The 16,062-nt window shown below is 48.3% G+C and overlaps 1 protein-coding gene across 4 annotated transcripts in view; it reads right to left on the reverse strand.

The window, feature by feature from the left end:
• TFAP2C (transcription factor AP-2 gamma) overlaps positions 1-15,372 on the reverse strand; it is a 32,326-nt gene extending 16,954 nt beyond the window's left edge. For 2 of the 4 annotated variants that reach the window (XM_081917072.1, XM_081917069.1), the window contains exons 1-2: positions 6,323-6,587; positions 572-1,051 (exon numbers count right to left, since the gene is read on the reverse strand). In XM_081917072.1, coding sequence (XP_081773198.1) covers positions 572-1,051; positions 6,323-6,370 — 528 coding nt within the window. In that variant the 5' untranslated portion in view covers positions 6,371-6,587. Of the gene's footprint in view, positions 1-571; positions 1,052-4,514; positions 4,589-6,322; positions 6,588-15,211 lie in introns of those variants that run through there. The other 2 variants (XM_081917070.1, XM_081917071.1) reach the window with 2 other exon arrangements.
• Positions 15,373-16,062: the final 690 nt, after the last annotated feature.

A 16,062-nucleotide genomic window follows, 5' to 3' on the forward strand; every position in this document is an offset into this window, starting at 1 on the left:
AAATTTGGAGGGCCACAGATTCCCCCAACCCTGACCTGGAAAGGCTCAGATCCCTGTTCAGCCACAATGCTCATGAAGTGATGTTGGGTCAGTCACTATCTTTCAGCCTAACCTACCCCACAGGGTTATTTTGAGGACAAACTGAGGGAGGGGCATGCATGCTGCCTTGAGCTCTTTCAAGGAAAGTCAGGTATAAATGAAAAGCATCAAAGAAAATCAGCCCTTAAGTTTCCCACATTTGATTTACTGATGCTCACATGCCAGGTGTTTGCTTTTCTGTTGGGCCTCATGGAACTTAGGAAGCTGCCTCAACACAGAGTCAGGACATTGGTCCATCTAGCTTAGTATTGTCTACAATGACGGGTAGCAACTCTCGGGGGTTTCTGACAATATTTTCTCCCAACCCTAATTTGGTGATGCTGGGGACTGAACCTGTGGGTGCTCGACCACTCAGCTACAGTCCCTTCCTTTAAAGAAGACTCCCTTTGGCGAGGCAACCAAAGCTTTTCTTCTAGGCTACGGGGCATCCAGAACTGCAGGGACACCAATTATCACTTTCGCCAATCTTTACCTGCACCTCTTCCATCTGGTGGGCCATTTCATGCAGTCCTAGGTTCTCTGCCAAGCTGGAAGCATCGAGGCCGTGGCCGTGAGGCAGGAGCAGCTCAGATCGCCTGTAGGTTTCCCTTCTCACCCCAGCAGAGCCGCTTTCCAGAGCCGGGAGATGGGGCACCAAACCAGACCGAGCGTGGTGGGACAAACTGGAGTGGTCCTGGCTGGTCTGGCGGCTGGGCCAACTGGTTTGCTGCTGGTTGGGGGGAGGCGGTGGTGGTTGGTGGAGCGGGTTGATGGAGAAAGGATCGCCCAGGTGAGAGTAAGGATCACTGGACTGGGAGTAAGGCAAAGGCTGGTATGGGGGCGGGAAGTAAGGGGGCTGGAAATCGGAGGCCCCCGAGTGGGAAAGGGGGGGTGCCGGACTGTACAAGTGCTGGCTGACGGCCGAGAGGTGGGGCAGTCTGGGGTTCCCATTGCTGCTGCTGTCGTGACGGTCCTGTAGAAAGAAAGATGCTGTGTCAGACCAAAGCATCATAGGGTCTGGACTGGGTGGGGGGAGCAAAGAGGAGGAAGCTGATTTCTATAAAAGAGGTACCTGCCTGAAAGGAGGATATTTGGAGAGGGAGAGGTCACTGGTAGCCCCACTCAAGGAGCCAACAGCACATTTGCATCCCAATATCTAAGGGAAAAATCAGGAAGCAAGGTCCACTGTAAATCGACAAGTCTTAGTTGTGCATTCTGTCTTTCAGAGCAAGGTAGCATTGCAATCTAACCCTGAATGAGATGGGGGGGGGGGAATTATATACTAGCACCTGATGGACCAAAATTAAATTTTATCTGAGGACTGCAGCCTCACTCACCCACTGAAAGTTCAAATGATCTTATTTTCAGCAAATGCGTTTGGGACCAGTTTCATTCATAAATACAAATACTTTTTCAGTCAACACACTAATTTAAGTTCAGTTTCAAATCAATGGAGATATAGGGGAAAGAAGGGGAGGTAGGAGAGTAAAGCCAAGTCACCCTGAAATCCTTGAGTGCGCTCCAAACCTACAACTTGTTTACTCAGAGCACATGGACTCCCAAAGTGTACATAGGACTGCACTTTGGGCTTCCTGCCATAGGGCTGGTAGGCTTTTTGCATATACTTAAATCAAAGTGCATGTCCTTGAATGAAAAACCCATTTATGTCAATGGATCTTACTTCCAGAGAATATTTGTTTAGTACTGTAAATTTTGAGTTTGCTTTTTATTTAATTTGCTTAGATTGGGTGGGGGGGGGGTAATCAATTTGTTCAATACTGTGGAAAGAAGGAAATTTCCCCCATTTATTATAAAGAAAGATGTACTCTCCTTACTACCTAAAAAGCCCAGAATTGAAATTTGGTGATTTACAAGTTTTGTGTCGACTGTATTAGTGTTCCCCTCCTTAAAAATAAACAAATGCTTGCCTTCACGTTGTCTTAAAGTACCAATCCACTGTCTTGGGAAATTTCTTACAACACTCCTATGCCCATCACAGAGTTAATTTAAAAAATACCCCCCTCCCGTGGCCATTGAAAAGTTAATATAACTCACTGCCCAGGGCGCCTGTTAAGGAGGGAGAGAGCAAGAGTATTAAAATCTGCCGAAAACAAAACAGCTACCTTTCCAGTACTGATTTCTTTAAAAAGCAAACATGTAATCTTGAAACCCCTGAATCATTTAGCCAAAAAAAAAAATTATCCCGGACCTCAACGCAGCATTAATCAATGAATGAATGAAATTAAAACTTTTCGACCAAAACACCAAGCAATTTAAAGCATGTCTAAACCACACTGATAAGCCTGGGGTTTTTAAAAGCCGCTTCTCCCTCCACGCTCGTTAAACTAACAGGGGCGGGTTAATCAGAAGAGAATGGAGATCCCGACCGGGACCCTGCGGGAAGGGAAGCGGGGGCGGCAGCGGCTTCTGGAAGGAGCCAGAGACGCTGCGGTGTGACCAATGGACCAGAGGAAGGAGGGAGACGCTGCCATCTTCAAAGGCATCAGAAATAGAATGACTTGGGGGGGGGGGGGGAGAGAGGAGGAGAGATTGAAGGATAACCTGACGGTGCCATCGTTTATTTTATTTTATTTTTTTTATTTTTATTATTATTTCCATGTCCCTATGCACATTTCTCTGGGCGTTCAACAAAACCTGATCCCAGGGAAATGAATAGGTCAGACTGCCGAGAAATAATCTGTACCCGCTTTTTTTTTCTTTGCTTTTTCCTCTATCACCTATCGCAGGCACCCAAAACAGACGCGAAAAGCAACGCTTAGCAAGGACTTGCGGTCTAGAACGCGCGCTCAGGATTTCACATATATTGGTAATCCAAAGCGCACTTGGGATGACTTTTAGATGCGGGATTTCACCGAAGCCTTCAGGAAGGAAGCGAACGCGGACCTCATTTCAAGAGGGAGAGAAAGTTGCACACCTCATCTTCCAGATATCTATCCAGGCGGCCCTGCCATTTCCTTAGGGCAAATCTTGGGCATGTCCACTCAGAAGTCAGTCCCACTTAAATCCACGGGACTGAGCCCCAGGTTCAGTGTGTATAGGATTGCAACTCCGGCTGCGCTCCTTTGCACTCTTTACCACTGCACGCAGAGTAGGGCGAGAGGGATTTACTTCCAAGTAAACATGCCAGAGGTTCGCACTGCCCGTTGTCCCTATGTGGGACTCGCTCCGAAGCGAAAAGTGCATTTTAAGAGAGGCGCAGCTCCACGAGGAGATGAGGGGGATCAGTTCAAATCCCTGGGATCTCCCTCCCGCAACAAAGACTGCAGAAGCCCGCCTCCCCGAGAAAAGGCCATTTCGGATTGGGATGCGGACTTTGCAGTAACTGGCCTGGGGATAAAAAGTCCTAACGTGGCCTTTAAACTCCCCCAACTTAATCTCAAACCATGGTCTCCTTGATTCCAAATCCACCGTCCCCCTGTGCACCAATCAGCCAGAAGGAAGGCCTCGCTGCACACGGGACTTACTCCCGAGTAAAGCTGTTTAGGCTCTTGCTGCAAAGGTTCTGTGCACACTTTACTGGGAAAAGCCAAGCAGCCTCGTCGATTGCTGTGGGGCAGATGTGTTAAAGAGGAGCAGGCTACTGGGAGTCCCTTAAAACGCCCAAATTCCACCTACATGAGCACCTAGTGGATCGCACCTTTTCCTGCAGCCTTCTGCATCATCGCTGGGAGGGAAGGCCTGAATTCCCAGTGCAATACAGTTCGCGCTCCGATCCTAAATGGGTTTACACGAAATGTTTACATGAAAAGCGGGTGGGGGGAGGAGATAGTCTCTCCTAATCTATCGCAGCCCTAGGTGGAATGTAAGAGGGGGCAATCCCGAAAGGGCTTTTTAAAAAAGAAAAAGCGCTCTCCTTATTCTGGGTTAATTAATCCGGATTAACTGCAACCCGAGCTCCTCACAAGGCTTTGAGAGGATCAGAACGCACCAGTTTCCAGCCATAGAATTGCAAAGCTGGAAGGCTCGCAAGGGTCATCTAGTCCAACCCCCTTACGCACCCCCCCCTTGCAGTTGGGACAAGACCCTTGGCTAGAAAGTGGGGCGGAGTAATTTAACCACGCGAAAAGTGACTTTAGGCACCAGCCCGTTGTCCTCCCCCCTTCACATTTTTGAGGGTTCTTTTTGCAGGGTGGATAAGAGCAATGTGCAAAGCTTCTCCGGTTGAACTTCTGCCCGCCGCGCACAGATTTAAAAAGCGGAAGGAGCCCTGCCAGAGTTCCCACCAAACCCTCCGGGCAGCCGTCCTCGAAGTATAACTCGGCTGCGTGGGCATCCATCTCTTTTTCTCCGCCCCCGGAGGAAAAGGAACCTGGCCAAGCTGCTTTTCCCAGAGGGCACGGGCGCCACTTCGATGCCAAGACCGCCGACTTCCTGCCATCCCCTCCCGGGGCCTCTGTCTCTCTCCTCCTGCCTACCTCGCTGCCTCCCCGCATGGCAAAAGAAGGAGCGAGCGGCCTCCCTTCCGCGCTGGGCAGAACCCGTCCGACAGGCTGGAGCGCTTGCCTCGCCGAGGGAAGATCTCCGGCGCTCGCTCGCTCGCTCTTCCCTCCTTCAGCCCCCCTCCCCCGGCCGTGGGCGGACTTCCGACGGGGCGCGCACGCACGCACCTCGGCCGAAAAAGCGTGCGGAAGTTTGCACTGATTTTCACCTCGGGGAGGGAAAAAAAGCGGCGAGCAGGAGCAGCTCGGAGGGGATTAAGCGTTTCCGCTCCTTCCTGAACGCCGCGCCGTCGGAGCACAAAGGGGGGAAATCACTGCTCAGTGTTTTCTGGGAGGGCAGATCTACCCTGTCCTGGAGTTTTGGGGAGACCAGGGACTTCTTTCTGCTCAAACAGGGGTACACGCAGAGGTGTCTACTAAGAAAGCCCCACGACTTCCAGGGGACTCACTTCCAGGATAGGACCACTACCGTCGGAAAATGAAGGTTTTGGAAGGGGGGTCGCCCACCACTCAGTTTTAGAATTATCTAAAATGCCATTTCAGCCTGAGTGCAGCGCGACTGCCAGCCTTTAAGGCGCACCGAACCGCAGCCGCTTAGGATACCGTCTCCACTTTCCGCGCTCTTGGAACGAATTCCAGACGCTGCGCAAACGCGGCTTTCCACGCTCTGGACATCGACCATGCTATGCGTTTTTATTGCTGGGGGTGCAACGCACAAGAAAAATGTCCCTCGGGGACTAATTTGAGTTCTCCAACTACTGTATACTTGAAGGAACAGTTTCTCCCGGGGGAAATCCCGCTAGCTTCAGTAGGACTACTCTAGAGTAAGCGGGAATTGGGGGTTTTAAAAAACACACACAAACGAAAAAATATTGGGTGATTTTTAGGAAGATCCTAGGCATAATCCTACTGAATTCAGTGGTGCTGCTTAGGTACTACCGAGAAAGTCTACGACTAGGACAGTAGCCACATCCTCCAAAGCGGAGAGGGGAGGTGCCAATCACGTCCCCCCCCCCCAGGCAGCTTCTCCGCTCTTCGCCAGCTTTGATGACCTTGGTTGCAACATCTTTTTTTATTATATGCATATACAAAAGAGAGAAAGAGGATTGTTCGGAGGTTCTTGCTATTTTAACACACAATTCAAGGTCCGGGACCATTAAGTTGCGAGTTCGGAACGGTCCAGAGAGCAGAAAGCAGCCAAACACTGCCATCCTATTGCGCAAATTCCAAGTAAAAATGCTTGGGGTTCATTATCTCATTAGGGGACAAACACCTTAGTCGGCTCCCACAGCAAAGCTGACTCACTCCATGCAAACTTGCATCTCATCTTAACTTGATCCAAGCACCAATTTTAAGTTTTAGAGTGCCCCATTCTATAATGTCTTGTTGCACACCCTGCCCCGCACAAGAGGGTTTTCTTTGAATTTAAAGTCAGAATGCAATAAAGGCATCCAAGGCATTAAACTGTAGTTCGATCAATTAATTCTACAACTTATGCCTCAACAGGACTAGCGCCTTATTTTCCTTTATGAGCAAATCAAGCCCCACCGATTTTCAATTATTTGCTGCCTGGCCAGAGTGCCTAAGCGGCCTCTTTTTGTTCGAAATAAAATCTCTCTAAATCCCTTGTTTCCATCCTCACATCTTTAAAGGCTCCAATCCAAGCACCCCCCATTCCACGGGCGGATGCGCCTACCGCCTGCCCCTTTTGTTTCCCGTCCAAGAAAAGAAAGCCCCAGCCAAACCACTGAGGACTAGCCCCGTGCACAGCCCTAAGCTCTCACCTCACAGTCCTCTTCGTACTTGACATTGTCTGCTAGTTTCCACAACATGGCGTCCAGTATCCCCCAAAAATTAAAATATAAACCAGAGAGGGCAAAAAATAAAAATAAAACAAAAGGGCGTCCCAGCCCAAAAGTCGTTAATCCAGCAACTGCGGGGGGGAAGAGCAGCTCTTCCCCGCCACCTTCAAAGGGCTGTTTTAATGGACAGGCATATAGGCAGACTAGGGGAGAGAACTTCACTTCCCGGGAAGTAAGTGACTGAGCCTCTTTTCACCGGCTCCCCTTAATGGCAATCTCATTAGCATAGCTCCTCCCCAGGGACGGCCCGGGACGCGGGGGCTTCCCCTGACAGGCGGTGCCAAGCTAGCCAATAGCGAAGGAGCCGCAAGCCGCTTCTCGGCAAGCCGCGCCCCCCTTGCGCTCTCGGCTTTGGAGCGTCTCCAAGGCGCACACACGCGCGCCTGGGAAAGCGCCAGGCTGCCCAAAGGCGCACACGCATGGCTAGCAACGGGGCGGGGAAAGGGCCAAATGTCTACCCAGGGCGCGCGCACGCACGCAAACGACGGGGAGCGCTGCAAGCTGCCATGCACGTTTGGAGCTGGAGCCGAGACGCGGAAGGGTCTCCAAAATATTGTTTTATTTAAAAAAATTAAAAGGCCAAGAAAAAAAGTTAACCCTTCCTTGGCCAGAAGAGGATGCTGGCAGCACAGCAAGCCAACCACCGGATGGAAAGAGTTGGAAACTGGGAAGCATTAAAAGGAGAGAGAGAGAGAGCAAGTGGAGAACAAGAAAACCGAGGCAGCAGTAGCCCCCGCCTGCCTGCCTCCCCACCCCAAAAGGGAGAAGGGGGAGTTTGCTCTGGGTCACAGAAGAGAAGCTAACATAGGTGTTAATAGTTCCCAGAATACACGGCTAGATGAGAAACCACAAAGGGAATTGATGTGGGTCGTTCGCCTGCTCTCTGCGAAGCCATCCGCTCCTTATTTTAAAGGCCTTGCGCACAGCGCGCTACTTTTAAGTCTAGTTTTGATGTGCTTCGTGTTTTAATCTCGAAACTCATAAACTAGGGCAATACCCTTCCACCAGGCCGGCTTCTCACCACAATTTAGCTGCCGGTGTTTTGCTCAAGAACATCTTACGTCTGATAGGGAACCAGGAAAGCTTGGATCGCCACTTGACGATATTTTGGTTGGTCTAATTAAAGGCATTACCCGCTTTTGAATTTCAACCACCACCGCCACCCAGAGACGGCTGCCTTTACTTTTTATAGTTTGCGAGTGGCTCACATTTTACCGCCGAAGTTAAGAGCCGTACTGCAGCCTGATCCTATGCAAAGCTAGGTCGCCGTAACCAATTTTGCTGGGCCCCTAGGATCGTGCACGCTTGTTACAATATAATCCCACTTACTCGGAAGTAAGTGACACTCTGTTCAGCGGGGCTCGCGCCTAGTTAAATACTCAAAGGCTTGCAGCCTTAGGCTGTTGCCACAAACACAACAAGGGATTTTTGCGGTACGTTAAAGACAGATTTATTATGACATGAGATTTTTTTTTTTCCCTCCCTGGGCAAGAAACGACTATCATTATTTGGGACCTGGCCCAATTGAGACAGGAGCAACTGTTCACGATTCCTGGGTCTTTCTTACAAATATGCCCACGGTCTGGATTATCAGCCCGCGGACATCAAACGGGACTATTGCCTTGATCCTAAACTCATTGACTAGGAAAGAAAAGGGCAGCGTTTCTGGCTCAGAAGACTGCAAATCTTATGCACGTTTACACAAGAGTAAGGCGCACTAAATCCCGGGGAAGGCCCTTGTCTGTAAAGAAATAGAATCCTAGCAATGGTAGTAAACCGGTTTGCAAAAATTCTATTCGGCAGCCCTGCTGTAGCAAACGTAGAACAGTACCTTGTGGCGCACCGCAACCACTTTCACAACAGATCTGCTAGTCCTTCAAGGTGCCACCACACTCCCTTTTGTTTTTCGTTGACTCGAAGCGCGGGGTTTTCTTTCTCCAACTGATTTTTGTACAAGCCTGGGCGGATGCTAAGAGCTCGCCCTACGGTAGAACTAATCTCCGGCAAGTGGCCTTAACGGCAGCCTCCTGTGTTTGCTTCGTGGGTTGATTAGATGGAGAAATCTCGACTTAGCATAATAATAAATATTAACAATTTAAGCTTGCGAACGAACAAAAGCATCCTTTGTGCTTAACGCCCTTCCCCTAATACACCTCGGAATTCCTGAGATGGGGACAGTTACAAAAAGGGAAAGATACTGACAAGATTAACAGTTTTTTAAAACAAAAATTGCACAAATGGCTCGCAGTAACCTACGATAATGCCAGGCTCACCACTGTGCCTACAATCTGCGCAGATAAAATCCAATCACACTCTTAAGAGCGATGACATGAATGGAATGGACTCCTTAAGTGGAACTTTGAAAGTTACCTGCGCTCTCTGCAGTAGAGTATAAAACAGGGTCTTGTGGCATCTAATATCAGAACACAATTATTATGGCTGAGTATACAATCCTCTTGGATCTTAGCCTCCCTTAACAAACCCTAAAACACCTCTCTCGTTCTGCATGCACATCTTTCTTTCTTTTTAAGGGATTTGCTAAAGCAAAAGGGTTGAGCGCGCCTTTTTAGAGACAAATAAGCGTTCCATCAAAGGTGTTATTGTCCTGAATTTGTATTCCTCACTAGAGTCTGGAAGCGCGCGGGTCTGCAGCGCAGTCCTAGCCATGTCTACTCAGGTGTAAATGGGGATTTCTCTCAGGTAAACGGAGTTAGGATGGCAGCCCAGCAATATAGCGAAAGGCAAACTACACTGCAAAGATACTGGAAACACAAATCTAAATCCACGAAAGCTTATGCCACAATACGTATGCAACTTTTTAAAGGCGCCACTAGACGGCTGTTTTTTAACTGCTTCGTTACTTTTTAAACTACAAATAAAATCTTACGCCACCTTTTCTGCACTGACTGACGTTCCCGGTGTTTTACAGAATATGAAGTTAATATTCATGGGCTTTCTCTCAAATAATAGGCTGGTCCCTGTCTCCATTGCGCTGAAGGAAAACCTCCTTTATCTCAATGGAGGTTTCCATAAAATGTGTTCAGGGGGCACGTGTTAGCTTCCTTTCTCCATTCATCCACTTTCGTTCCAAACAAGGTATGAACAGGTTGTCAGCTGGACAGGACTGTGCCCCACATGCAATTCTAACCATAACGTGCTTCCTTGGAAGTCAAATGCTACAGAAATCAGGGAACTCACTTAGGTACCCGCTAAAATAGCTACGATCCAGCTACATTTACACTTAACTCCATTTCAATCAAGTTCCATACGCCGGAAACTCAAGCATTGACCTCCGATTTGGATTTCCCTCTCCGGGATTTTATAAGCTTTTTATGGCGTGGTCCACGAAGTTAATGGGGCATCTAAGCGATTTACAGCGCATGTTTGCTCAGAAATGGGCCCCACTTTAGTCCAACGGGGCTTGCTCACAAGGAAGTGTGCATAACGATCGCACATCCTTTCAGATTAAATAATTTTTTTTAAAGTATTTAAAGTGTTTAATTTGGCGTCTGGAAGATGAAACACACTTTTTGTAAACAAGGGATGGTGTTGTTTTAAAAAGGCGATCAGTTTTCTCCTCTGTTCAGTCGCGCTCCTGTATCTACAACTCAGCCTTCTTGACTGGAAAGGGAGGCGGGTAACCCACTCACCCCCGTTACCTGCGGGTAAAGCGACTGAATTCAGTAAGATTTAATTCTGAGCAGACCTGGCAGACATGCATAGGATTGCAGCATTCTGACCTAAGCAGTTATCCTCATTCATTCCACACACACACCCCTTCAGCTTTTTGGACTTGACGTGGAGAGGGGAAATTTAAAGAGCTCTTTCCAAGTACTTAAGAGCTATGTAGTGGAATCGTCCTGGATTTCTCTGACCTGGGCGAGGGGGGCTGGAGTGCTTAAGGTGCCACACTAAATAACACTCCTTAGACCTTTTATTGAAAACTTCCCCTTTAGAATAAAACTGATCGGTTTATATTGTTCAGCTGTGCCTTTTTCTTCTCTTGGGATCCCTCAAATGGTACGCGGAAGTGGTCCAGTCGAAAGGCACGCTCTTCAAGTGAGCCTGCGATCTGGCTCATAGCTCCCCCTGCCCTTCCAGCTTTGAAACTGACCGGGTGAAGATTCCCAGAGCGATGTCACTGACCAGGTAAGGAAAAGGAGGTCGGGGTGAGGGGGGGGGGGCGGAGAGAAGAGCTAATCACAGCACGATTCACCCCCAGCCCTGTTATCTGTCAATCTGGCACGCAGGTGCTGAATTCTAGCAGCGACAGGGGCCCAGCAAGGGCAAAATAATCCTCGTTTAACCGTAAAAAAGGTGAAGCTCACTCAGCTCCTACGTCTCTCAGGCAGTTGGCGTCATGAAGGCTAGGCATCTCAGCAAGCAAGACACAGGTAGTCTTAAAAACCCCTCAGAAGTGACACGCCATCACCACCATCATCCCCTTAAGATACATTTATTTTGATCTCCTGCAGAACAGTCTAAATATGAGAAGGGGGGCGATTCCTAAAGGTTGCAATTTAATTAGAACCAAATTAGGGGTGCCAGTTGGCCCTTCTTTTTAAGGGTTGCTCCAAAGTTCAGGGCACCTTTGACAGAGTATCAATCCTTGCTGACGTTTCAAAACTGAGCGGGGTTATAGTGCAACCCTATTTAAAAACATAAACCAGAATTATGTTGCAGCTCCCAAGCACGTTTACTAGGGTGCACACAATGCACACAGTGGCATTTACTTCAGAGTAAGCATGCGCAGGAGGCATTCTTGCAGTGCTATCCTATGCATGTCTAGCCCCACTGAGCTCAATGAGGTTTATCCCCAGACAAGTGTTCATAGGACTGCAGCCAGGCTGCATCCTAACCACACTTACCTGCCGGCAAGTCCCACTGAAGTCAATAGGACTTACTTCTGAATAGTGGTGCTTAGGATTGTGCTGCTGGTTTCCTTTCAAAGGGTGAAGGATAATTCCCCACCTTTTGAAAACTCCCAACTTGAATTGAGTCCCACTCGTTTCAAATGAAATCGCCAAAGACTGGGAATCTCTGTATGCTTACTAAGCAGTAAGATACCCATTGAAAGTATGGTGCAAACTTTTGTGGGCTTGCGTGTGAAAACGGTGACTATTGTCTGTTTTTGCCAGAAGAGACAGAATATATTTGAAGAAAAAGCAAATATATCATTCAGTAGCTAATTCGTTTCAAATTAAAATCAATGGCGCTTGCTTCCTTGTAAGTGCAGTTAGGCTCAGAGTCCGATATGCTGTTTTTAAATTGACATGAAGGTGAAGCAGAAATGTGTTAAAACAAATGCCTCTAGAGCTACCTGTGAAGTTATAAAGTGGCTTCAGGAAATTCAACTATCATTATCATTTGTAAATGAAATTGTAAGTCATCTCAATCCTACATTCAGAAGTAAACCCCACTGTGCTCAATTTCTCCCCAATCAGTGTGCATGTAATTCCATTTTAGGAGTGCAAGCCGGCGCTTCTCTACTTGGAAGAAAGCCCCATTGAATTCAGTGGGTCTTCTTACCAGGTAAGTAATCTTAGGGCTGCCCACTTCAGCTCTTAAACACATCCATTCAGAAATAATCCGCACTTCTTTCAATAGAACCTTCATATGGGTGTGGTACAGGCAAAAGCAAGTTCATTTTTAAAAAAATAAATCAAGTAAACTTTTCAAGATGAGAACCTAAGGAAATGGGATATTTTGGTCAGAATTTAAAACATGTCCCCCAAAACTCAACCACCTGAATTTGCAGACCCTGCCTACACACTGGAGAGGGGGGGGGAGAGGGAGAGAGACATAATATCCGCGGAAAAGAATTGAGAACCAGTTTTACGTTTACACAACAATCCCCACTGTTTTTAAAACTTTGGACCACCGGCTGCCTTTTCTATACCATCTCCGGTAGGTTTGAAGATCTCGACCCCACCCAAAGTACCTCTTTCCTTTCACTGCTCGCCTGGCTCTTTTCCAGCACAACCCCACCATCACCCCAAATTAAATTATCCAACTTGTTCTAAATGTATCAGCGACGAGTGATTGAATTAATGCTGGCGTTCTTTCTCCCATTCATTCCCAAATTCAGGAGTTAAACGTTAACGTTTCAGCTCTAAAGAGATGGTAAATACATATAGGAGTTGCCTGAATCAGAGACATCATTTGCGTGCTATGGGACTGGGGCATCCTCAATATATTTATAGCTCCGTCGCAGCTAATCCCATTAATTATGATACACAAAGAAACTAAAGCACTATGCAAATAATGGGGGGGGGGCAGAGAGATTCTTAGTAACAAAGTGGATGTTGGATATGTATTCAAAATAAAGCCTGCAATTTTAAGCACACTGAAGTCCCATGGAACATATTTACACCAGTTAAAAGCCTCTGACAGTGCAAAAATTCTAGCATATTTTAAAAGCATCTGTCACAGTGATTTTTAAAAAAATGTTGCTGTAATTATGCTGAAGTATAATTAATATGAAGATGTATCTTTTTACACTAAGGGATTTGTGTTTTTGGCCTGCAAATGTAGGCCCATGTGCAATGCACACCTCTATACATGTCTACTCATAAGTAATCCCCACTGAGGTCAATGGATCTGGCTGCAATGGTAAGCAAGCCTGGGGTTGTAGGCTTAATTGCATACTGTCGCACAATGAGTTGGCCAGATAGAGACGCTCCTGTGGAATAATTCTCAAGTTCAGGGAGGGATGGGTTAATGTTCTCCCCTTTCTAAGTGATACGCTTGGAAATTTTATGCCTATTGAACTAAAGGATTCCACATGGACGTGTTGATAAATTAGAGGATAATTCTTGGGCGGAAGGAGGCCAGTCGCTTTTTGAAAACCCACGATGGATTTGAGGGTGAAACCGATATTTTTTTTGGGGGGGGGGGTGAATTAATGTCAATAGTAAGCTGGGAGGTTCCTAATTCAAGGGAGATGCTCCTCAGTTGCAACAGGTGACTGACCATGTGCTTAAAAGAGGCGTTCCAAACGCCATTGCTATTTTCCTGCCCTATAGAAAGAATTGGGGATTCCCAACCAAAAATACTGCGGGCAAAGGAATCTCTTAATGGTTACCTCCCTGACGAAGATATTTGTTTGGTTCAAAAGCTTTCTAGTCTCCTTGCTCCAGTTATCACTAAATGCCCATATTTAGGGTTTCTGAACTAGCCCGGCTCCTGATACGCAGAGCTCGTAATACACACAGCCTGCTCGCCCCCGTATTCATTCAGAATTACGGCTGCAACCCTAACCCCCACCTACCTGGGAGTAAGCCCCATCGACATCAGTGGGCCTTACTTCCGAGTAGGCATGGTTAGACTTGCACTCAAGTAACACCAGAGGAATTGCTCTAGTGCTCCGCATTGCAACAGGAGTCGCTTCTCCCCACCTGCCTCAGGACAAACACCGGGCTGCAGGCTGGCGCGAGAAACGCAGGAGCAGGGCCGAGGGCTGGGGAGGGGGAAAGTGGCGCACCCCTCCCTACTCGCTCTGAATGTTAATTCTCTATCGATCGCAGGAAGCACTGAAATCATTTCGTAGAACAAGCCTCGAAATAGCTAGAATGGAGGAACGGATTTCCTTCTGGGAAAAGATCGAATGGGTTCAGACACTGGAAATCGAATGATACATCGAATTCCAGAAGAACCTTTCCAATTCCAGACAAACCTTCCTTTGGCTGTCTCTACAGAGGCTTTCCGAGGCGCGCATGGTTTTTAACTTCGGTGGTTTCTTATGACTAACTTGCTGTTTTGCAGTAACCGCTGGAGAGCAACAAGTGTCTTGGGAACACCTTAAGGACTAGGCACTTTATAGCATAAGCTTTCCTGGACCAGTCAAATGAAGTGGTCTACAGGGCAATCCTAGCCGTGTCTACTCCGAAGTAAGCCCTATTGAATTCAACGGGGCTTACTCCCAAGTAACTGAGGTCAGGGCTGCGGCCTTGCAGTTTGTTGCAGCAAAACCAGAAGAAAAAGTCTTGTGGAACCTTTAAAAACTAACAAATGTATTATGGACCAGTAAAACTTGTGTCACAATAAACTTGTTGCTCTTTTAAGATAGCTCAGCCGCTCCGGCCCATCCACAATTCTCTGGAACTGGAGACTTTTGGCTTGGGGCCGATCTGAGCTGTCATTCTGCAGCGTGGCTGAGCGAGTTGGGGGCACCGCAGAGAACGTGGCGCCCCCTGTCCCTAAAGAAGAGGGCTTGCAGGCAGGAATGCAAAGAGGCTTAAGGCTGCAACCCTGGGCAGACTTACTTGGGAGTAAGTCCCGACGAACTCAAGCGACGGCTTTTTTACGCGCGTTTACTCCGAGTCAGTTAGAACAACGCTCCGAGTCGTACGCGCACCGGATCGGGCGATGCCTGAGTACCACAGGACTTGCTCCCGGGTAATGGTGTGCAAGGATTGCAGCTTTCCGTGAAAGTCAGTCCTCTCCCTGCTTTTTCTCAATGCGGTGCGATGCTAAGAATATATATGTGGGCGCATTGTTAAACACCAGGCTGTTCAAAGCGAAATGGACCAAACTTTCTCCCACGTGCGCGAGAAGTTCCTCGGAAAGCCACGAGGTTCTCCGCCTTGGGAAAGAAATTCCTCAAACCCCCTTTCCTTCCCCAACACAGCCCGAACTCTTCTGTGGAGCCTCCGAGGAACTTCTAACCTGTGGAAGGCTCAAAGCTCCAGGAACCAAACAAGATCATCCCCGACCGACTCCTACATTCTGAGCCACCAGCCAAACCCCGCACCGCCTCCATAACTTGCAAAGATCCTGGGGGGAGGAAAAAAAGCAAAGAAGGCGACTTACTTGCCAGTCGATCCTCCCTAGCAGAGACATGAGCCACCCGGTGGGGCTTTGAGCAGGAACCGACGGCAGGAGGGGGCGGGGGGACTGAAACCCCACGCAGCTGCCTCTTCAAGTGGAGTCCCAGCCAAAGCGCTTCACCTGGGCGCACGGCGAGGCTGAACTAGGCGCCTGCGCAGATACCTGCTCGTCTACTCTCTCAATCCCTCTCTCGCCCCCCCCCCCCGCCTTTAAGCAGGAGCATTCCTCGTTTTTCCTGCTAGCTCTGATTCCTTCTGGTTTCAACTCCTGGGTAATCATCTGGCAGCCTCGTGGCGAGCTGATGGATATCTACCTGGGCTGCCCTGTCTCCCCTCTTTGAATTTAAAAACGCAGGTGGGGGGGGGCAAGAAGAAAATAATAAGGCAACCGCGGAGTTGTCAAGTTTAGCCAGGGGGGCCAACTTGAATCAAACATGGGGGGCAGGTAAGCCCCACCCTACATAACTTGGCACACACAGTATTTGAATGGGAATTCGCCTCAACTTTGTGGGGGGCGGGTCAAGTATTTTATTGGGACCTCGGCCCCTAGGAGTTGGCTCCTGTGTAATTCGGGCTGATGTCAAACAGGCAGAAGTTCTGGAGGTAGGGCTCGGACATGCGGGAAAGTGGTGGGCTAAGCCCACCTGCTAAATTTCTGCCTCCCGCTGCATCTCCAGCCCAGATCAATTTGTGACCTGCGACGTTTTCACCATTTTTGAATAGAATGTTCAGTTAGAAGCGCCTTTCTCCCCTTCTCCTCCTTCACTTTAACCCGCTGGGTGTTGCAGGCAGCATAGCCGACAGAAGTTCTGCAGGTAAAAATTGCCCTAGCCC

The sequence above is a fragment of the Podarcis melisellensis genome (assembly GCF_964234715.1).
Source record: "Podarcis melisellensis genome assembly, chromosome: 6".
Taxonomy (NCBI): Eukaryota; Metazoa; Chordata; class Lepidosauria; order Squamata; family Lacertidae; genus Podarcis; species Podarcis melisellensis.